The sequence below is a fragment of the Emys orbicularis genome, chromosome 7 (genome assembly GCF_028017835.1).
Source record: "Emys orbicularis isolate rEmyOrb1 chromosome 7, rEmyOrb1.hap1, whole genome shotgun sequence".
NCBI classification, from domain to species: Eukaryota; Metazoa; Chordata; order Testudines; family Emydidae; genus Emys; species Emys orbicularis.
In genome coordinates this window covers 45,537,069-45,559,628 of record NC_088689.1, presented here as the reverse complement: position 1 = coordinate 45,559,628, position 22,560 = coordinate 45,537,069, and the positions used below count along the sequence as shown (strand labels likewise).

The 22,560-nt window shown below is 38.1% G+C and overlaps 1 protein-coding gene and 1 non-coding gene across 2 annotated transcripts in view; both read left to right on the top strand.

The window, feature by feature from the left end:
• The window catches only part of CCAR1 (cell division cycle and apoptosis regulator 1), a 42,838-nt gene that overhangs the window by 18,038 nt on the left and 2,240 nt on the right, over window positions 1–22,560 (top strand). The window contains exons 9-24 of the mRNA XM_065407408.1: window positions 782–911; window positions 1,197–1,358; window positions 2,330–2,555; window positions 5,722–5,835; window positions 7,034–7,200; window positions 7,947–8,157; window positions 8,952–9,035; window positions 9,939–10,124; window positions 12,459–12,650; window positions 14,580–14,813; window positions 15,181–15,292; window positions 16,810–16,892; window positions 18,171–18,317; window positions 18,627–18,747; window positions 19,618–19,803; window positions 20,429–20,634. Of these exons, the coding sequence (XP_065263480.1) occupies window positions 782–911; window positions 1,197–1,358; window positions 2,330–2,555; window positions 5,722–5,835; window positions 7,034–7,200; window positions 7,947–8,157; window positions 8,952–9,035; window positions 9,939–10,124; window positions 12,459–12,650; window positions 14,580–14,813; window positions 15,181–15,292; window positions 16,810–16,892; window positions 18,171–18,317; window positions 18,627–18,747; window positions 19,618–19,803; window positions 20,429–20,634 (2,561 nt within the window). The remainder of the gene's footprint in view (window positions 1–781; window positions 912–1,196; window positions 1,359–2,329; window positions 2,556–5,721; window positions 5,836–7,033; window positions 7,201–7,946; window positions 8,158–8,951; window positions 9,036–9,938; window positions 10,125–12,458; window positions 12,651–14,579; window positions 14,814–15,180; window positions 15,293–16,809; window positions 16,893–18,170; window positions 18,318–18,626; window positions 18,748–19,617; window positions 19,804–20,428; window positions 20,635–22,560) is intronic.
• On the top strand, window positions 6,797–6,859 carry LOC135882021 (small nucleolar RNA SNORD98). The gene has a single exon (XR_010561579.1). It is a non-coding gene; the product is annotated as a small nucleolar RNA SNORD98 (small nucleolar RNA).

Here is a 22,560-nt window from a genome sequence, read left to right as displayed (position 1 = left end):
TTTAACGTTGTATTTACCAAGAAGATTGTTGTGATGTCACCAGTATAATTACGATGATATATGACTAATAAGTAGCAGAAGCAGTACTCCAATGAAACAAAGGCATTGATTTCATAAACATGTTGCCAGTGATAAAGATTAGGAAAGAAAAACCTATAACACCATTTTAGCAGAAATGATTCCTGAATAAAATATCGACCTGTATTCTGGCAGGTACCATTAGGGCACGATATTTAGGAATATTTCCCCAAGTTATGATATTTCAGTTAAGTGTACTATTTTTGGACATCTTTTTATCAAAACTATTTGGAGATGGGGTTAAATACATGCAACTACAAATCCAACTGTCCACTTGCTTTTTTGAGAAGAACCCTAATGAAAGGTCAATAGAAATTTATTTGTTTTTTCCCAGTATATGCTTCAAAACCTGAATATATTCTGTTGAGTTGAAGATATTTCCTAAATAATCCATTGATTTTGTCAGGAAGTTTTTTAGGTGATTACTGTAATAGCATCTATTAAGCCATTCAAATTTACTGCACAAATTTAAAAATTTGCTTTAAGGTACCTTCTATTTCACACAGTGAAGAAAGGCATCAGAATGGTGTTTTTGGAAATACTAAGCTATTAAATATGCTGTTTTACAATTGGCTTATTGGTGGACAAAACACTATTAAGTGAATTTTAGAATGATTTAAAAATATTCAATATTTATAAGAGTTTAGAATAGGCAATGGTTCTTAATTGTGCTTAAATCCTAAAAATTGTTTTTATTTTTTAGCTGGTTTGTTACAGCCCCCTGTCCGTATAGTTTCACAGCCTCAACCAGCACGAAGACTAGACCCTCCATCCAGATTTTCAGGGAGGAATGACAGAGGGGACCCTATGCCTAACAGAAAAGATGACAGAAGGTGTGTTGTTGATGACACATCTGCTTATGGAGTTCATCAAATGTTATGTTTAATTTTCTGAGTATAGTTGAGCAGCTTAGTCCTGATAGAGATTTGATTCTTTCTTTACTCATAGACTGTACCATCAATTTGTTTTGGAGATGAAAAGTTCTATATAAATGCTTCTTGTTGTTTGAATGCATTGTATCTTTGTAGAACTATTGACCTGTGAGAGGCCTATTTTCATAAAATTTGCTGTTGCATCTAAAATGAGCAATGTTCATACCTTATATACATTTTTTTAAGTCGTGAAAGAGAACGAGAGAGACGTAGGTCACGGGAGAGGTCACCCCAGAGAAAACGCTCCAGAGAGAGATCACCTCGGCGAGAGAGGGAAAGGTCACCTCGAAGACCACGGCGTGTTGTCCCGCGTTACACAGTTCAGTTTTCCAAGTTTTCGTTAGACTGGTATGTTCATTGGCCATCAGTTTTTTGTTGAAGTTCATTTTTATATAGAAATGAATACAGATTATTGATGCACGTCTCTAGGCTAGCTCAAAAAAACACCCCCAACAACTACCTTGGACTTTTCCTGAATTTAAACATTATAAGCAGCTTGCTTCTAGACTACATAGAGAAAGCAGTAACAGTTGTTGGAAAGCTGTTTGCCACATGTGTGACTCAAGCCCAACATTTTTTGGATGTTTTTGATTTTTGAAGACGTTTAGCTTACTTTTTCCACTTACTGAAATTACTCTATTAAAGGCACACCAGATTGTTCACTTGGGTCACCTGTAGACCTGAGTGATGTGCAATGAGACCATCCTCCAGTGGCTTTAGTCATTGTAGGCAGGGCATACTTACTCTAGAGCTGATCCTTTATGGGTTTCTGTCAAGTAGGTTTCTCCATCCTTCATAAGCAAATGTGTGGGTAGATTCTTAAGAATTTTTTCAGTGGATATAAGTTTGTTCCACTTACAACTTCTTGGTTCTTGTAACTTCTTGTAAGTGGAAACCATCAGAAAGTACTGACACTGAGATACCATTTTTTATGCACAAAATTTGTATTAGCATAGGGCATTGCCACATCCCTTAGTGCAGGTGGATATTTCTCAAAAGCTTTATTTAGTGTTGTAGACATGTCAGTCCCAGATTAGTAGAGAGACAAGATGGGTGAGGGTAATATCTTTTATTGGACCAACATCTGTTGGTGAAAGAGACAAGCTTTCAAGCTACACAGAGATGTCATCTTCGGGTCTGGGAAAGATACACAGCTAAATACAAGATTGAACTGATTGTTTAGCATAAGTAGTTAGTACATATTCTAAGGGACCCATTCAAGGTGAAGTGACCCTTCAAACATCTTAGTGCTTAATTATTTTCAGATTAAGATCCCTTGTTATTGTACCTTTCAAAATACATTTTTCTTGTTATTTCAGCCCTAATTGTGATATGATGGAACTGAGACGACGTTATCAAAACTTGTACATCCCTAGTGACTTTTTTGATGCTCAGTTTACATGGGTGGATGCTTTCCCTATGTCAAGACCATTTCAGTTGGGGAACTACTGCAATTTCTATGTAATGCACAGAGAAGTAGATCCTTTAGATAAAAACACTGCTGTCCTTGATCCACCAGATGCTGATCACCTGTACAGCGCAAAGGTTTGTATGACACCTTATAGTTTAACTTTTCATTAGAAATTTTTGAAAACAAAAGGGGTAAGGTGGCAGAGAGAAGCTTGTGAATACACTTGCAGAGTAACATTTTTCTAATTGTTTTTGTCATCTCTTTACATTTACTTTCCCTAGCAAATAGTTTTTCACTCTGCTCAAATGTTTTTAGTTGAGTGAGTCTTGTCTATAATACAGTAAAAGCTCTTTTATCCGGCACTTCACCAACTGGCAAGCTCTATAAACCAGCATTTCTGATCTGCACTGAAAGTCTGGTTTATAGTGCAGTTGGTGCAGGGTCGGCGTGGGAGGGGCTGCAGGGCGTGCTCTGGGAGGGAGTTTGGGTCTGGGAGGGGGCTTAGGGCAGGCTGTTGGGGACCGGGATGGGCTCAGGGTGCCGGATGTGGGGGGGAACTCACCTTCGGCAGTTCCCTGAAAGCTGTTCCCTGTCCCTGCTGTTGCTGGCGAAGCCGCGACCAGCCGGCTCTGCAGGCACACTGCCTCCGTTCCCCCTCCTCAAGCGCTGACTCTGCAGCTCCCAGCCCATTGCTTGCAGAGCCGCCTGGTCATGCCTCCGCCAGGAGCAACAGGGACGGGGAGCCGCTTGCGGGGGGCCACCAGAGGTGAGTGCCCCCCCATCCAGCACCCCGAGCCCCCTCCCCTGCCTCAAGGCGTCCCCCTGCGTACTCCAAACCCCTCCCTCGGAGTTAACTGGCATTTTTAATGTACTGGCACCCCCCCGTTCCTCCAGCATGCCAGTTTAAAAAGTTTTTACTGTATTAATATTTTGTTTAATAAACTGACTGAGGTTTGAGTGGATGTTAGTTTTCAGTTTTCTAGATCTTCTAACTTAAAGGTGACCTGCAGATACTTAAAGTTTAAAATAATCAGTAACTGTAGGATAATGGTTGATGATGGTTTAGTAGTTCTATCTTTTGGCCCCTGGGTTCTGTCTTCAGCTCTGCCACTGTATGACCTTGGTTACGTCACTTAACCCCTTTCTATGCCACAGTTTCTCATCTGTAAAATGGGTGTTATGATGCCTGCCAACCTGAGGGGGTGTGTTGAAATTAATGCTTGTAAAGCATTTTGAGATCTTTGAATTAAAGAGATTGCAATTTATCTGTTACCAGACAAAATACTTACGTTTAGATATTTACAGCCTTAATGCCATCTATTTTTCTCAAGAGCTTTGCATTTATTTTTAAACAAATAGGTTAGACACCTGGAGAATTCGCAGTATGATTAGTCTAGGCAAGAGTAAGGTGGTATTGAGTCACTGATGCAATTAAGATACCCTCTGTTTGAGGATAGGATGGTTTCCTGCATATCAGTTGTTCTTTGAATAGTGATACAGAAGTAGAATTTAGGCTATTGAATGGCCTTAGTTGTGCTTTTCCATAGTTGTGTACTTGTTTGGTGTGTTTAAATGTAAACTTAACTTTGAATTTCCAAATGTTTGAAAATCTGGGGGATTTCAGAGAAGTACAGCATTCTCAAAGGATTTTCCCATAAATAACTGGTTATAAACTTGTAATATATAATACACCTCTACCCCGATATAACGCGACCCGATATAACACGAATTCGAATATAACGTCGTAAAGCAGTGCTCCGGGGGGGGCTGCACACTCCGGCGGATCAAAGCAAGTTCGATATAATGCGGTTTCACCTATAACGCGCTAAGATTTTTTGGCTCCCGATGACAGCGTTTATATCGGGGTAGAGGTGTATAATGAACTTATATTATAATAACTTAATCATATTTTTTGCCTCAGAATTTCTTCAGGTTTGTAAGATTGCCTAAAAATGTCTTAGTGATGGCAGTCAGTCTGATGCTTATCTTGAGATCTCTCTCCTTCTGGTCCCCAGAATAGACTGCACCTCTCATCTCCCGCCACCACACACACACCAAATGTCGATCCCTGCATCCCATTCTTCCTGTCATAGGGAAAAAACTAGCTGTTGAGAGAGTGGGGCACTGAGTGCATTTATTAGGGAGTGGTCTCTAGACAGCTAAATGGGACTTCATTTTCTCTCTAGACTGGTCCCTCCCATATGGCTTCCTTCCTACCTTTCCCCATGTAATGGTGATTTCTTTCCCACTGCTCTTAGACTACCTCCCTTCTCAGTTGAGTTCTCGGCCAGCTATTCTACATGTTGGGACCATTGTGAGTCCATAAACTCTGCACCAGGACCATAATAAACATTTAAAACATCTTAATAACTAAGTTTTGTAAACAGTCTTCCCTAAAACTAGTCAGATGTCCTAGTCCCTTCTAAGGCTAGCAGATAACAGCAAATCTGGAATTTCTAGACCAATCTGTTCTAGAGTTGCTATAAGTGGTAACATTTTTGTAAGAAAAAAAGTTTCTCTTTTAATCCATGTGTTTCCAAAAAGCCTTGTCTAATTTGCCTTAAACTTCCAGAAAAGTTCTACCCCTGTGTAAAATCTGTCTAAAATTTCACTTGGTTCTAGTGAAGTTAGGGCTGAGAGTCAAAATCAGGAATATAGTGGAAACCTTGCTTCAAGCTTAATGAACTTGTGTGTTTCCATAATTAATGTTGGTGTAGGAAATAAGTTTTTGTTAAAACCACACTAAATAGTGGTTGAAAGAAGAGAGGTGCTATTAGTATCTTAGGTCAAGTTGTAACAAAATGTGACGACAGATAATGTTATGGCAGTATTCAGAAACCAAGATCCTGATTGAAACCAGAAGTGTGCTCAGTGCCCATTGCTGTGTAGGGTGCTGAGTGCATAATACTACAGTTTGTGAATGTGTTCAGTAAACAGTAGGTTTTCAAGTTACCTTTTCAAATATAGTGTCTTAATTACATATCATAGTAACTCAGTACTTTTGTATATACAGTAAATATGCTGACACTAATATAGACAACTTGCTAACAGACTCAGTGTTTCTTTTCTGTTTTGGGTGTCTTAAAGGCCATTAGAATAAATTAGAAGTAGTAGGGTCACTCTGACTTGCTACTTTAGGGCCCAGTCCTGGAAATACAATGCACATTCTTACTGTTGCACACAAGTAGTCCCGTTGACTTCAATGGAATACTCAAGGGGGTTAAGTGTTGGCAAGATTTGGGTATTTTACAACTGTTCTAGGATGTCTTAACAAGGCTGGATTAACTGATTCTGTAACAGGTGATGCTGATGGCTAGTCCTAGTATGGAAGATCTTTATCATAAATCATGTGCCCTTGCTGAAGATCCACAAGAACTTCGTGATGGATTTCAACATCCTGCTAGACTTGTCAAGGTAAAAAATGTATTTCAGCAGGAGGTACCATGGGAATTCAAATTGGTGGGACAAAGGTCTAAAACTTGAGTATTCAAACTGAAATATCTAGAGAGGCCTAATTAGCAATATACTTTTTCACAAGCATTATGATGTCTTTCAAGTCTCAGGGGTGAAAAATACCCAGTTGGGTCAACAGTTAAGTAAAAATATTTTTTTCTATCCAAGTTGAAATTTAAAAAAGATCCTTGGAATTAACACTCTGTTGCTGCAGAATGTACTATGAAATTTCTGGTTACTATAAATACTTATTTTATTCAGTAATTGATGGAGGTGCTTGAGCCTGTGGTCTTTAAAACACTCCCATGGCCCTTTTTGCCATAAATAAGCATGTTGGACCCTGAGTCCAATCTGTATTGCAGTTGGGTAACTTTGATTGCTCCCCGGGGGACTGGATGGCTGGGGTGGGATCACTTGCTAATTGCCCTGTTCTGTTCATCCCCTCTGAAGCATCTGGCATTGGCCAATGTTGAAAGACAGAATACTGGGCTAGATGGACCATTGGTCTGACCCAGTATGGCTGTTCTTATGGTCTTATTTGAAGAAGGTACAATACTTACTTTCCATCATGAGCTGTCATGTAGTGTTGCTGGATGATATTTAAAGGCATCTGCTTGTACTTCAAATGTGGTTGCATTTCAGTAGACAAATGAACCCCATAGTTTATCATTTGTACATCAATCAGTAATGCACTTTGGGATTTTTGGATGAAGTCTGCTGTATAAATATCAGTCAGTTGTTGTTTTACTAGCTCATTTTTATAAGGCAGTATCTGTTTATCTCTGTTAGAATTGAGACATTATTTTTACCTTTTATCATAAAGGTTTGTCTGCATGTTGCCATATTACAAAACTAATGTTCCTCAGCATAATCCTGTGCTCATAAAGTAATTTTTGAATGGAAAGTCTTGCAAATCAAGAATGAGTAATGATGTGTTAAACCTATTCCATTTCTGAAATGCTGTGGAAAAAAATTAGCTGAACTCTTTCTTGATTGAGACTTTTAATTTTGGATTTCAGAATAATTATTTGTAGTCTACTCATGGATTTCAAAGTTAGATGTATATTTCATGCGCTGTGTACCCTATAGTCTTATTCTTACAGTTTGGGGAACTGTTTTTCCCTATCAGGGAAACATTCAGGAGACTTTTTTTATCCAGTTTTTAGTGGGTATGAAAGGCAAAGATGAAGCTATGGCTATTGGAGGACACTGGTCCCCATCACTGGATGGACCTGATCCAGAAAAGGACCCCTCTGTGCTGATTAAGACTGCTATCCGTTGTTGCAAGGCTCTAACAGGCATTGACTTAAGTGTGTGCACACAATGGTAAGTACCGTTCTCCAAAACAGAATATATTATAGAAATAAATGTTTTCTGGTTTATTCTTAGACAGAACTGTTGTTAAAAACCTAAACCATTTTTTCTTTATTAGCAGCCGGTGGTGGTGCAGGTAAACTGCTTTTGAAGGGATGTTCTCTTTTGTAACAAGAGGTTGATTGGTGCCAAATGTGTTCAATAATGCCTCAAGAACTAATTAAAAATTCTGAATTTTGTACACGATATGCTGTAATTTTGTAATGGTTGTTTGTTGAAAATATTTTCCATTTCATGCATAGCTGGAGAAGATCGTCAAGAGAACTTCATTTCATTATTCTTTTGTAAATAATTAGCTGTTGGTTATATAGCCATATTTTTTCTTGATGAGTTTATTTGTCCTGTGTTGTCTAACACTTACCACTGTTTTACCAATTTATGAATGAAGTTTCTATTTAACACTAAATTTAAGTGTTTCAACTTTTACTTTTAATTGAGGATTATATTTCCTAACACAAACTGGCAAGTACATCGGTTTACCTATATCAGTCAGCATATTGTTCACTCGTCTCCATTTTATCTTGCAATACATTGTACAAATGTGCCAAAAGAGAAAATATGGCTTCCATAACTTTTTCTTTAGATAAACCTCAGATTCTTGCAGCAAAGTTTCTTTACTTGATGTGCTACAAGTGAACTAGGCTCTTTAAAATGTATTGTAGAATTTTTTTTCCAACATGCTTCTTCCCTTGCAACAGGTACCGTTTTGCAGAGATTCGCTACCATCGCCCTGAGGAGACCCACAAGGGGCGTACAGTTCCAGCTCATGTGGAGACAGTGGTTTTATTTTTCCCGGATGTTTGGCATTGCCTTCCCACCCGCTCAGAGTGGGAAACCCTCTCCCGAGGATACAAGCAGCAGCTGGTCGAGAAGCTTCAGGGTGAACGCAAGGAGGCTGATGGAGAACAGGCACTGAACGCTAATCCCTTTTTCTATTTCTGCTTCTCACAGGCACAGGAACACAGGCACAAAATGCACACCACATACTACACAACAAACATACATAGGAGGAACATAACTGGTAACAATGACTGGTAAACCAGCTTTCAGCAGTATAGTGAATGTTTTTTTATTTCAGCTAGTATACTAACTTTTAATGTGTGTGCTGATACCACAAATGGAAGTAAATTGTGCTTTTGATGCGCAGAACATTGTTTTTATCTTAAACTAGTTGCTGGAATCTGGAACCAGTTGTTGAGTGAGATTCAGTACTAATAGTAGTCTTAAATATTTTGCCATTTTCTAAATTTTCTCTGGTGGCCAGTTCTAATTATGGTATTTGAAATTGGACAAGAATTAGTCTGAAACACTTGAATTTCAGGCCACTTGGCTGATCAGCATCTTGGGATATTGAAAGGTCTGACTAAATCAAGAGTGACTATGGATGTTTGAAAATTGGGGCAAGATCACACACTGTATGGTTAGCGGAGACCAGCAGTGTCTGTGTATCCCTGACATTATTTGTGGTGTTATTTATCACCCTTTTGCGTTTCACAGATCTGGCTTTTATTGGCTGATGAGTGGCACTATGATCAGTTATGAAGTGGTAGAATGTGTGTATGTGGACTTGTCTAAACAATAACTTTAGGAGAAGACTGTCTGAAACATTTGTGACCTTGCCACAGATCAGCAACAGAATTTTAAAAAATAAATTAATTACTCTTAAACTTTCTGAATGATGATTTCTTAATTTTATTTGCCAGGATGAAGAGGAAAAGGATGATGGGGAAGCTAAAGAGATCTCTACTCCTACCCACTGGTCTAAACTGGATCCAAAAACAATGAAGGTAACTGTTGAATATTTTAGGTTTCTTTAATTATACAGTATATTTTTATTTTTAAGAACATTATTGATATCAAGAGCCAAAGTTGTGATACATTGCTTTGCTCAAACTTTTAAAACTAGTGCAGTTTTTTTGAAGTTAAACAATGCTTCTGTTTTATCTTCTTTCCTAATTTTATAGGTAAACAACTCTTTTAATGATATCCGAGTATATAAGTTGTGTGTTAGTGTCTGTTATGATTACAATAAAGGAGCCGTAACTATTTCATTGAAAGTCTTCAAACTGTGTACAATTTAAAGAAATCAGTTAGATTTATTTTATTTAACTGAAAGTGAAGAGTCTACAGTAATCTGGCCTATATACTTATACTCAAGTGAGATTTCCTTCTCCAGTGTTTAGAAGAAGGTTAGTTTAGGAAGACAAATAAAGTTCTTCATTCATGTTTCCTATGGAAATATTTTATTTATATAACATATTTTGATGTATACAAACGTAAAAAGTAATGCTTACAACTTCCTCTGGACCCTTACATAATTTAACTCTCATATTAAATATGATGCTCAACAATATACAGAACTATACTCCAGTAGACATCATAAAACAAAACTCCCTCCACAGTAGACATAATAGTGAAAAATAAATAAATGAAATCTCCAACTTCTTGCTTACCGCTACCAAAATACCTTCTAGAAAAGGGAGGGGCTTCAGGGGGATGAAACAAGAAACCAAGAAAATGTGTTTTGCTATTAATATATTTTTATATTTAGTTTGTTCCAATGTTGATGAAAAAGGATTTCATTAGCTAATAGACTGTAGGTAATGTTTGCATTTCTGACTTCAGCATTATTGATTATGTATATTGCTATGGCACCCATCAGTACCACTTACACAACTTCTATTTACTAGGTAAATGACCTTCGCAAGGAATTAGAAAGTCGTACTCTTAGCTCTAAAGGACTAAAATCCCAACTGATAGCCCGACTGACAAAGCAACTGAAAGTAGAAGAACAAAAAGAAGAACAGAAGGAGTTAGAGAAATCTGAAAAAGAGGATGAGGAGGAGGAGGATAGGAAATCTGAAGATGACAAAGAGGTTGGTATTGAGATGTACTTGGTTTAATTTAAAAATGTTATGCAATGCAGTAGAGGGAAATGGAGAACTATAAAATCTTGATTTAACTACTAGCCAGATTGAGAGTCTGGGCCGGGAAAGGCTTTTTTGCTCTAACTTGAACTGCTGATTTGTAATGAAACCTTTGTCTAAGCTAAGTCGTTTGAACTTTTCACCTCAGTAAACCCAACTCAGAAATATAAACTCACTGAAAATAGATATGCCTGAGTTAAGTTATTCAGACCATTTTAAAAAAAAAAATGAGGGGAACAGGAAGAATAAATTACTTTGTAAGATTTTAACTTTTTTTTAACATTAAGAGGCTCAGGGAGTTCAAGTATATTGGCTTTGCACATTTTTCCTCTTATGAGGTATGCGCTTCTGGTGCTACAAGTTTCAGTGAACCATTTTGAAAAAGGTTCAGAATTAATCCTATGAAAAGCTACAGGACCACAACTACCTCGGTTCCTTTCCATCGTTACTTGCAGACTTATGGCTTGAAAATTAAATTTTAAGTTTTGGCTAAATCATAGTTTTTAATTTTCATCATATAATATAGTGGTAGTTTCCATATTCACAATGTAGTTTTGTTCAGGTTTTTTTCTGTTCCCCGTGGTGCTGCACAGAGTGTCTCTAGTTGATCTGAATAAAAAAATCTGGCTTCCAGGAGTGAGCATTCCTGCTCCTCTGGGATGGCCATTCCAACAACAAAACTCGATGACTGATGTCTGGCAGAAGGCAGTTCCCTGGTGCATTATTCCTTGTGCCCTGCTTCTATGCCATGGTGCCAAAGGTAATTCAGGGATGGGTGCCAAATAATAAAAAACATGTAAGAAAGACATGGTTTCAGCTCTTCCTACTGAAGTAGATCTTAAGTGCTGAATGCTCAAGTCTGTCCTTTTCATAAACATTTGAAATCATGCTTTAAGCGAAGGACCAAGTGGAATGTCATTGTCACCAGACACTTTATAAAGATGCCAAAGTGCAACTGTTAGCACCAGAAAACTAGTTGCCTGTTTCTTTGATGCCAAAGACTTGCCTCAGTGCCCAAAACTGAAACTCTCACTGCCACAGGCATCATTGTTACTGAAAAGCCTGCTCTGAGAAGGGAATTGGTCAGTGGTATGTCTTCCATAGGCCCATCTCTGATGGTTCATTTGAGTCCTCCTTAGGTAGAGGCCTCAGTTCCTCTTACTACAGCTCTGGAAAAGATGGTGTAGCATCGAAGAATCGTCTCTACCCCCAAGACCCAATGCTGACTCCCAAAAAACAATGAGGCACCATAATTCCAGGGAGTACTTTGGTGTTGGAGACCTTTGTGCTGTGAGTGACTTGTTCCTCAGTTTGGAAGGTGACTCCTTTTTCCTTAGTGCCAGCCCTGAAAACCTTGCTGGTTCCTTCTGCTTCGAGGGATATTTGTTGCATGTCTCTGGCCACTGATGCTGCGCTGAGTGACAGTTTCCCCAGAGATGAGTTTGGTATTTTTCCTTCTTTTAGGTTGAATCAGAAAACCGTATATTAACAACCAAGTTAATCAAACTTGAATATGAGTAACTTCATATAGCAATCACATAGTTTCTTGGAACATTGAATAATGCACTGTTTTTAAAAGCAAGCAGAGACTGTGCTTGAGTATTTTTAAACAGCAAAACTTTTATGTTCTTGGCTTAGCAGTTAAAAAGCTAAAATCTGTGCTTTTTGCTGCAAGATGAAATTTACTGCAATCACATTAAAAATGGTATTTTTATTTATCTTTGTTTAGTCCGTAGCAGTTGTATCTAGAGATATTGCATATAACATGATACCCTGCTTAAAAAAAAAAAAACCAAATGAAAATCAACCACTTACTATCTAAAGGTAAATCTGTGCTGCTTATATGCACCGGGGGAAGGTGGTGTAGGGAGCTTTTACTCTTCTCATGTAAGAAATTTAAGGGCTCAAAAGAGCCCCGGGAATGTCTGCTAACTTGCCAGCTTGCATATCATACCTCTAAGGGACATAATTTGGTCCCGTTCCAGCTATCAAGCAAGTACGCTGCAGTTAGCACCGTGTGCTAATAAGGGTTTGTATGTTGCTCCTTACAGAGGATCTGGTACTCCCACATACCCTATGGAATGTTGCCTTGGCTAACAGGATTTCTACAGCAGAGGATGACACCGGATAGCATCCTTACTTTCTCTAGGAGCCACTGGCCCACAATCTCTGTTAATAAATTTCCCAGCACTGAAGCCTTCTATCCATTCTGTGAAAAGCAGTGAGCATTTAAAGCTAATATATGGTTTGAAATTTCATCTCTAAAATGTTTTTATTTTTTAGGAAGAAGAAAGGAAACGTCAGGAAGAAATGGAGCGTCAACGACGAGAGAGACGATACATCTTGCCTGATGAACCAGCAATCATTGTACATCCTAACTGGGCAGCAAAAAGTGGAAAATTTGATTGTAGTATTATGTCTCTTAGTGTTCTTCTGGATTACAGGTTGGAGGATAACAAAGAGCATTCTTTTGAGGTATTTTGTTTACTTTGTATCTAGTACAGCATAATGAAATGCAATTTTAGTGAGTTCAATGTATGGATGTTGTACTGAGAAATACCAACTTTTCACACCAAATATTTGAATAAGTACTTTTAAATGCAATAGTTCTTAGACTCTGTATTTCTGTTGCAGTGAAAGGATTACATAATATATTCAAAATCTGCTATAACTTACTACTACAACTGAATCCTTATTTTCATGTTAGCATCTATAGCCTGAAATTCTAAATATTAAGGTACTAGTGTAAAAACACAGACAAATTTCAAGTGAAGTTTAATCCTTGGTCCATACTTGGAAAAACTGTGTAGGTATTGATACCACATTTATCACTGCAGTATGACTGCTCTATAAATTCTAAAAGAAACACTCAGGCGCGCTCTCTCTCGCTCTCTCTCGCTCTCAAAGGGAACTTTTCCTGAGGCTGTAAGGCCAATTGGGTGTTTTTTCTGTACTCATGAATATCTTGCGTATTGATATGACAAGACATGTTAACACATTACATGTTCAGAATATTATGTCTTGCATATTAATACATAAGCAGTTCATGGAACTTACATGATTGTCTATGCTAGTTACTCTCATAGGTACTGTAGCTATTCCTCTTGGTGTATAGAAATACCTTGGTATTTCAGATACCACATTTTGATAACTTGTTAAATATTGTATTGGTTTTATTTAAATGCCAAGCGTCATGTTCAGACATCTGTTATTACACTTTGTTTACATATGTGTAGTATTTTAATTAACATACTCTTGGCTCAGAATTCGTACTTAATTGCTTTACTAGGATATCTAACTAATATTTTATGACATCTTTAGATCACCATAGTGTTTGCCACATGCACTATCCATTTGCAAACCTCTTTAGACTATTTTGTTTTTCCTTTTCCAGTATTCCTCCATCATACCTCAAACTCACTGGTTTATAATTACCAGGTCTCTGCTTTCCCCTTTGAGCATTTTCCAAGGTCAAGTCTACTGATATTTTCTTATGTTCTTGATATATCTTGATTCTCTCTCTCTCCTCCCCCCCTCCCCCCCCCCCCAGGCTTCTATTTTTAACTGGCTAACTGGTGCTATTTTCCTTGCACAGGTTTTCATACAACCCCTTTTTGTAATACTCAGTCACATCTTACTATGTGGTCTAATTCACAAGCCTGCTTTTTAGTCAAAATAAATTAATAGCTGTAGCCAATCTTACAGTACTTAAATTATGTACATAGGCTTTCTGTGAAGCAGATATGTGAATTGACTGTTTGCTCATGGCTTTTGATTTGTATTAATTTTTGTGTTATGCTTTGCAAATCTGCATTTTAAAAATACAGTTTTATTCACATGTTCTAAATGCCAGTACTGTTTTCTTCTGATACAACAAGGCAGTATTGCCTTTTACTTTTATGTGGAAATAGTTTGCTTTCTGCAATTAACTTGTTTTTAATTATGCACAGTTTCTTGATTTCCTTCCCCCCTCCGCCCCCCCCCCCCCCAAGTTCTTATGCTCTGCATCATTCTTAACTTTAGGAACTGGTATAGCTTAAACCTAAGTATTTGTTACAATAACAAGTCCATAATATCTGCCTCCTAGTACTATGCAAGTATTTGTTTGAATTTGTATAGCAAAATAAAAATTAATCTTGGACCTGAGAGCTACAATATATTTTTTTTAAAAATGTTTTTTAATTTTAACTTTCCTTTTTCAGATGGCCATATTCAAACAAACGTGATTTTTTTAGATAAACAGTATGTTGCTCTGATACAGTGCCATGTTTTCGATTAACGTGATATGAATTTTGATAAGGAAGCAGTGATGCGGTTACTTAAATGCAAATACAGTATAACTATGTTTTTTAAAAGAATATCATACCTCTCTTGACCAGCTCTTTCTCATGTTTTTTGATTCAGGTTTCATTGTTTGCAGAACTATTCAATGAAATGCTTCAAAGGGATTTTGGTGTCAGAATCTACAAAGCACTGATATCCCTTCCAGAGAGAGAGGACAAAAAAGATAAAAAGAGCAAAAAAGAGGAGAGAAAAGATAAAAAAGAAGAAAAAGATGATGAAAGTGATGATCCAAAACCTAAGAGGAGAAAATCTGGAGATGATAAAGATAAGAAGGAAGATAAAGAAGAGAGGAAGGTCTGCAATTAGTTTATGTAAAAATACACGATGTTGCTTGGATAAGCAATAATCAGTTTACTGTATTTTACTTTGCAATTTCCAGGACTTCATGTTTTTGTGTTAATTAATTTGTCTGGATCAAGATTGCTCAGATACAGTAGCTCTTAACCATTAAGAACTCTACAATTATGCATTTTCTCTTAAGTGTCTACTGTTGTAGCTGAGTGTCTCAGCTGTGTCGTACAAATGTTTTAAATTCATTAGATATACTAATTTGGATGAACATACGTAGTGTATTGAGGTTTTTAATTAATGCTGGTGAGATTTTTTCATTTTGCTATTGCCCAGCTTTGGATTGCTTAATTTTTAGGCATTTTCATTACAGAGGGAAGATAAAAGGAAAGATGATACTAAAGATGAAGAAGAAACTGAAGATGACAATAATCAGGAAGAGTATGATCCAATGGAAGCGGAAGATGCTGAAGATGAGGATGATGGTATATTATGTGAAAGTTTTTTGAACTTGAAAGCTTTAGAATTCGAAAATATAAAGTCTAAGTATTAGTATAATTAGACACTCTAATATTACTGTTTGTGTTGTAATTCTGAGTGGTCAAAATCAGGATTGAAGCCCTATTAAGTGCCTAACTTTATGCACCCAAGTTTGAAAATGTTGGCTTGTGTTTTTATGCTTTTTCCTGGGCCAAATTATCACAATCCAGGGGTTCTGGCACATCATAAAATAGAGGGTCCCCTTGGCTCTGCATCGCTTCATCCCCCACTTGGACTTGTGGCTTCTGGTTCCATCTCCTCCCAAAGAAGCAGCAACAGTGGAATGAAACCTCTTCCGTTTTCCAGGAGCAGCAGCAGTGGCCCTCTGTCCCCCCGCCCATCAATGCAGGAGAGGATAAATGGGAAGGACATTCTGTACTCTTTTGCCACATACACGCTCCTTTGTTGGAGAGGTGTAGGCAGAGCCCCTCAGATTGGTGTGTCTTGGAGTGAACACCCAGTTGAGATGAGGGGCAGTTCACACTTCAGAGCTAGTGTCAGGCTGTCAGCAGATTTGAGCAAACAGCATTGCAACAGTTTACAGTTGGGTCAGATTCCACAATGAAAGTGAAAAACTTTTTTTATTTTTCTTTTCTTTTCTTTTTTTTAAATTAAAACTTGGATTGGGAGGTGATCCTATGGCTCCCAAGAACTGGGGCCCAAGGTACAGATCTACAGTGCTGTATACCTTAAACCAGCCCTGCTTTTCCCAAACTTTTCTCCCTTCTATTTTAGATTTTTGTTAGTACTATATTGCCTACCTTACAAAAAGCAGTTTGTTAAAAAGCTTTTAATAACTCGTTTTTTGAGAACCTAAATATCACAACCAAATGAACTTACAGTAAAACATCTATCTTTTCTTCTTACCCTTTTCTCTCATTTGGGTTAATTATTAGGATATAACTTTTGAATCTTGGAGACTTTTTAGATGCATGATTTTGATTATGTGGGTGGGATGTTTTTCATTATGTAAAATATTCAAGAGAGTAAGCAATACCATTTTCCTAATAGGAGAAACAAAAACTATAAAAATAAGGATACTGCCTTATACAGAGAGACTTGAGCCTTAATAGAGGAAGTTGCATGACTTTCTGTGGCTCTTACTCACTTACATGGCGCTTGAACTATATTAAAGTTAGCTTATCTAATGTTCCGTCTAGCTTTCCATGTGAAAAGCAAGCCTATGTATGAAAATTTGAAAAATATATTAAGATAAAATTGACAGATTTGAATGCATTGTGTCAAAGTAGGCCAAAAGAAAAAAAACAAAATTGTATTTTAATTATAATCTTGCTAAATGACATTTTACCTTTCAATTTCATATTTAGGAAGAGAATGTTGTAATCTGATCACTTTTTTGTGCAAACTGTATTTTCTTTAAAAATCATACACAAGCATTTGAAATAGTGGCTCTAGACTCTAGTTCACTCTGAATTTGCTGAATGCCACTTTTGTTTTTTAGACCGGGATGATGAGGAAATGAACAAGCGAGATGATAGAAGAGAGGGAAACAGACATTGCAAAGAGAGATCTTCTAAAGATAAAGTACTTACTGCATATTTTATACTATACATAGCCTTAATATTAAAGTAGTACCAATTAAGGTTGCTCCTTCATTTTTATTATTAAAATCTGTTTTCACTGGTTTGTTTCCCTCAAAAACTTTCCTTTTAGCCTGAAACTTTGCATCTAAATAAGTTAGAGGGGAGTGCTTCTGATTAACTTTAAATATGTTTTCTTCTAAATTCTCATAAGTTATTTTAAAATTTTATCTCATAATAAACTTTCTCAGGTGGGATACTAATTAGCTTGAAAGACTTGTGGGTAAATCCTGCCCATCCATAAGAGACAACTGGTCTGACTTTAAGCACTAATTTGAGGCAGGCAGAAATCCAGTGAAATTGCCTCTGTCTATTAAGGAGGGTAGGAAGAAGTGTGGCCTAGCCCAGCCTATGCATTCATGCCACTTAAGTTTCTTTTGGCCCTTTGAGGTTTCTGTGATTTAATCCCAAATTGGTTCCTTTTTTTGAGGCTGTTTCCATGTTCAGGTCTCAGTAAATCAGATGTTCTTTTAATGCAACAAAATGTTAGGATATAAATGTCGGGAATCCTTTTGGAAGTCTCCTCGTACACAAAAAGAGCCTCTTCCTCAGAAATAACCATGGCTTTTCTTCACATTCCAAGTTCAGAACAATGAAAACTAACCATAACATAGTGAATCTAGGATTTATTTACCAAAAATCAGAAAGTAAAACAGATTTTTAATCATACCCCTTTTCTCCTTTTAAGCTAAGGAGGTGTAAAAACAATATTAATCTTGCATGCAGAACTGCAGATCAATCCCAGGATCTTGTGTGATTCTAATGTTCGTTAATCATAGTTATGGATATTCTAATTTGAAAATAATTGTCAATTCAAAGATTTGAGATTGTTTTTGAGGGGGCATTGTCTATGAGCACACTTGTATACCATTGGTGCAGGGATGTTTAAGTCATTTGATAAGAGCCATGGAAGCCTGAGCAAAAGGAAAAAGAATATTTTCCTGTTTACATGTACAAAAAACTGTCTTCTGTGCTTTAATTCTGTTAAGAACTTTTGGATATAGCTTGTATGAGAGAGGTCATACTAAATAAAGCTACAGTATACATATGAGCCTAATGTGTGTAATACTGGCAATAGTAGTAACCTTGACTCATAAAGTAAATGGTAAAATTGGTAGATGGAATCTACCTTGTTAACCCAAGCACTCTAGTCATTGTTTATAAAGAATAGTAAACACTGATATTATAACTTACTAATTAATATGCAATGTATTCTCTATAGGAGAAAGATAAGACACAGATGATTACAGTTAACAGGGATCTTCTGATGGCTTTCGTTTATTTTGATCAAAGTCATTGTGGATACCTTCTTGAAAAGGACATGGAGGAGATACTATATACACTTGGACTACATCTTTCACGTGCTCAGGTTCTGTTTTATAATTATATAGAAATGTGTTTTGCAATGAGGCAGGAATGCTGCAGAAAGAGTATATAATATATTTAAAGGTTGTTTCATATTCATTGTGGGCAAGCTAGTGCTGTTATAAATATTATTTTTTCCCTGACTTGTTTAAAGTTGCAGTCAATAGGCTTTTTTGCATTTTAATGCAATCACTTAATTTAATATTTTAAATCAAATATTTCTTTTAAAAGTACTATTCTAAATATATGAAACTATTATCATAGCATTATTCAACAAACTAACATAATATTGATCTCCTTTGCTATATTTTAGGTTAAGAAACTACTTAATAAGGTAGTACTTCGAGAATCCTGCTTTTACAGAAGATTAACTGATACCTCAAAAGATGAAGAAAATCAGGAAGAGTCTGAAGCCCTGCAGGAAGATATGTTAGGTCAGTGATCCCCAAACTGTGGGGCATGCCCCTGAGGGGGGGGTACAGAGAAATGTTTCAGAGGGGTGTGGTGGGACCCGGGCCAGCCCACAGGGGCGGGGACGGAGTGTCACCCAGCTCCACTCTACCCCAGGTCAGCTTCTAGCCCCACCCCTGGCTCCCAACTGTGGCTGGCGGGGCAGGGGGCATAGACAGGGGTACGGGAGAGGCACGAAAAAGTTTGGGGATCTCTGTGTTAGGTAGTTAGTACTAATTTGCCTGGTTGCAAAACTTCACCTAAAATCACTGCTGTATTATGGAGATAAGAATGGATAAAATATGTATTCCCTTGAAAAAGTTACAAGTTCAGCCCTTCAAACCAGCAGATCTTGTGAAGTCTACATAGATCTTGCACAGTTTGCAGAACCCAGGGCTTCTGGCTCCCCATGCTCCCTGCTGTGTTTATTGTGCAAACCCCGTATATTGGAATGGGAAAGTAGATGAGCTTGCTGATTATCAGGATTACTTACCTGTGGGGAACGTGTTTGCAGTATCATTCCCCACAAAGGGCAGCCACTCTACCCCTCTCCCTTAGCATGGAGTCCAATTCATGCAGCCATCCTTCAATAAAAGGAGGATGGGAAGAATGTTATGCAAGCGTCATTTGCTCTTTTCAGGCCTCCCACCTGACTCTACCTGCTTTTTATCTCCTCCCTCACATATGCAAAGAGCACCTTGGTTCTCAAATATTTAAGATTTTGGTCTTTTTAGAAGGTTTTGAGCACATGGCAGAAGGTTCGAGTTTGGTCATTCTTAGTATTCTGGTCAGTTGAAAACTAACATAATTTTAATGGTTTTACATATTTTGTAACATTACTTAATTTATTTTAGGAAACAGATTGCTGCTACCATCCCCTACTATAAAACAGGAATCTAAGGGCACAGAAGAAAATGTTGGCCTAATTGTGTACAATGGAGCTATGGTGGATGTAGGGAGCCTGTTGCAGAAACTAGAGAAGAGTGAAAGAGTGCGGGCTGAAATAGAACAAAAACTTCAGTTGCTGGAAGAGAAAACAGGTTTGAGAATGTACTTTGAAGATATATCATGATTGTTCTGAAATGTTTATTATAAAATACTGCATATACAGTAGATAACACTCAAACATTCTAGAGTTTTGTTTATGACCCGGTGTTATAAAACAGTTATGCATTATTAAATTCTATTTTCACCTATTTCTCCCACACACTTTGAACTTGCACAGCTAACACTTTTGATTGGCCAATCAAATAGGTTGGAGTACCATTGTTAGCCATGTTAGTCCTTTGTGGTGTTTGCCTTTTCTGGTCAAATTAAGTGCAAATCCATATCATACAAAGAACAAGCAAGCTCAGAGTTCAATATTGAATTGCATAAAAAATCAGGTTATTTTACCTGAGGACTTTTTCTGGGGAGTGAATTATTTAGTGCCCCATGTGGAGCAGTATAACAGATTATTTTACTTCTCAAACTGCAAGGAGCTTAAATATTAATTATCACATTTTATTAGTGCTAATGCTTAATACTATCTTTTAAAAATTTTGTACTAATGTTTTTTTTTCTAGGATGCAGAAAGAAATGGTAAGAGGCATAGTATAAGGTATTTGAGGTGACTTGAGCTTGGGGTTTTTTTCTTTTTTTTTTTTTTTTCCTTTTTTTCCCCAGATGAAGATGAAAAAACCATATTACATTTGGAGAATTCTAACAAAAGCCTGTCTGGAGAGCTTAAAGAAGTAAAAAAGGACCTAAACCAACTACAAGAGAATTTGAAGACCTCAGAAGATACCAATTTGCAATTTGAGGGGCAGCTGAATAAGACAATCAAAAATTTAGCCACTGTTATGGATGAAATACACAGCGTTCTTAAAAAGGTTAGAATCTTGAAACTCTTTAGTTATTGTATGTAATCACTTTATAAACTAAGCTATTTTAAAATGAGTTTTCAGAATATTCCCAGACAATGTACATATTAATCTGTAGTTAAGTTAAATACATATTGGTCATTTAAGGGAAAGAAATATTAATAGAGTGGTGTAGTGTTTAAAAACAAATCTGAAAACCAGGAAACTATTTTAAGGTGTAACCTTATCTATGAAAAGTAACAGTTCAGGTGTCTTAAAACCACAGTAATTCTGCCTTCATATCACCCACTGGTTGAAATCTGTCCCATACACCACCTTAAATCCTATGTTGAGCAAAAGGATCATATGGGAATCCTTGTGATGTAGGTAGGTAGGTAGAGTATTTCCAGAGACTTGCATGGGAGGCATTCTGGTGTGGTGAATAAGGCCTAGAACTTTGAGTGTCAGGAGGCCTGGAGTCTAATCCTGTTTGTGACAATAACTTCCTTTGTGGCCTTGGACAAATAGCTTACATATGTAAGCACCAGTTTCACTTTATTTATAATTGGAGTGATATTCTTTATCTACTTGACTGGGATGTTATAATGCTTGAATAAATGTAGGCTATTGCTGACACTTAGTGGCAGTGGTGATGTTAGAACTCAAAAGTTCCTTGCTTTCAGCTATACGTTGATTCAGTGACACCATATGGCATCTTGGAAGGGTCCATTAACAAATAAAGATTAGGAAACATGCCAGATTTGTTTGATTTACCAGAAAAATTCTAATCTACCATAAAATCATATAAGTGACATTTCAGGAGAATTGTAGTTTTGAAGATGAGGGCAATGGACAAAGTCAGACTTATAAAGGAAAGCTAGCTTCAACTTTATCCATGAAGAGATGGTAGTTTCTCCATAATTTATTTTCACCAGAGCAATGTCTCTGTGGGAGAGCTCACTGAAGCTGCTACTTAGATGTGGTGTTGACCTCTGAATCTCCTACTTTACTCCTGGGGGAATCCTGCACCACTACACATGATTTATGCCCCCTGCAGATTTCTTTGCTTCCCTGCAGAAAAATGACTTTTTGATGGGGAAGCAAAGGGAAGCCAAAAGAGTGGTCATGCGACCCTCCCCAGCAGTTTTAGGTGCCCAGGGCAGCCAGCAGAGAGGTAAATCACTGAGGCAGGGGGTGGGACTGGGGAAGACCTGGCTCCCTACCCTGCGCCAGGCTCAGCTGCTAGTCCTGGCTGGAGAGGATGGGACTTCCTCTTCCCCTGCACGGCATCTGGGGCTGGGTCAGACCCAGCCCCAGATTTCTCCCCTAGCTGCAGGAAGCTCTGCAAACTCCCCCCACCCCCGCTTCCTGCACTCATCGCTCCTCAGCTGCAGGGGGAGGGATTCCTATACAGGGAGCTACTCCCCCACCCACCCAACCCCTGTTCGTCCAGACCCCCTCATATCCAGACCCTCCCGCCGATCCTCACCCCCCTACACTCAGAACACCCCCCACCCCGATGAGCCCCATTCCCCCTGCACTGCCCCGATGAGCCACCCACACCCAGATCCCTACCCCACTGAGGCCAATCAGCTGCACCTGGATCCCCACCCCACTGAGCCCGCCACACCCAGACACCTCTGCTGAGCTCTCTTCTCCCCCCCCCCACATCCAGACCCCCCCCAAGCTGAGCTCCAACCACTTTCACCTGGACCCCCTGTAGAGTCCCATTACCATTGCACCCAGAACCCCCCAACAAGCCCCTGTGCATCCAGAGCCCTCCTGCACCTGGATCCCCCACTGAGCTGCCCGCACCCAGATTGCCCCACACAGAACCCTCTCAACCCCCACCTGGATCCCCCCATGCTAAGCCCCTCCACACTTGGATCCTGCCTTGCTGAGCCTGCCAGCCCACACCTGGTGGAGTACTACTTGCACATGAGGAAGATGATCAGT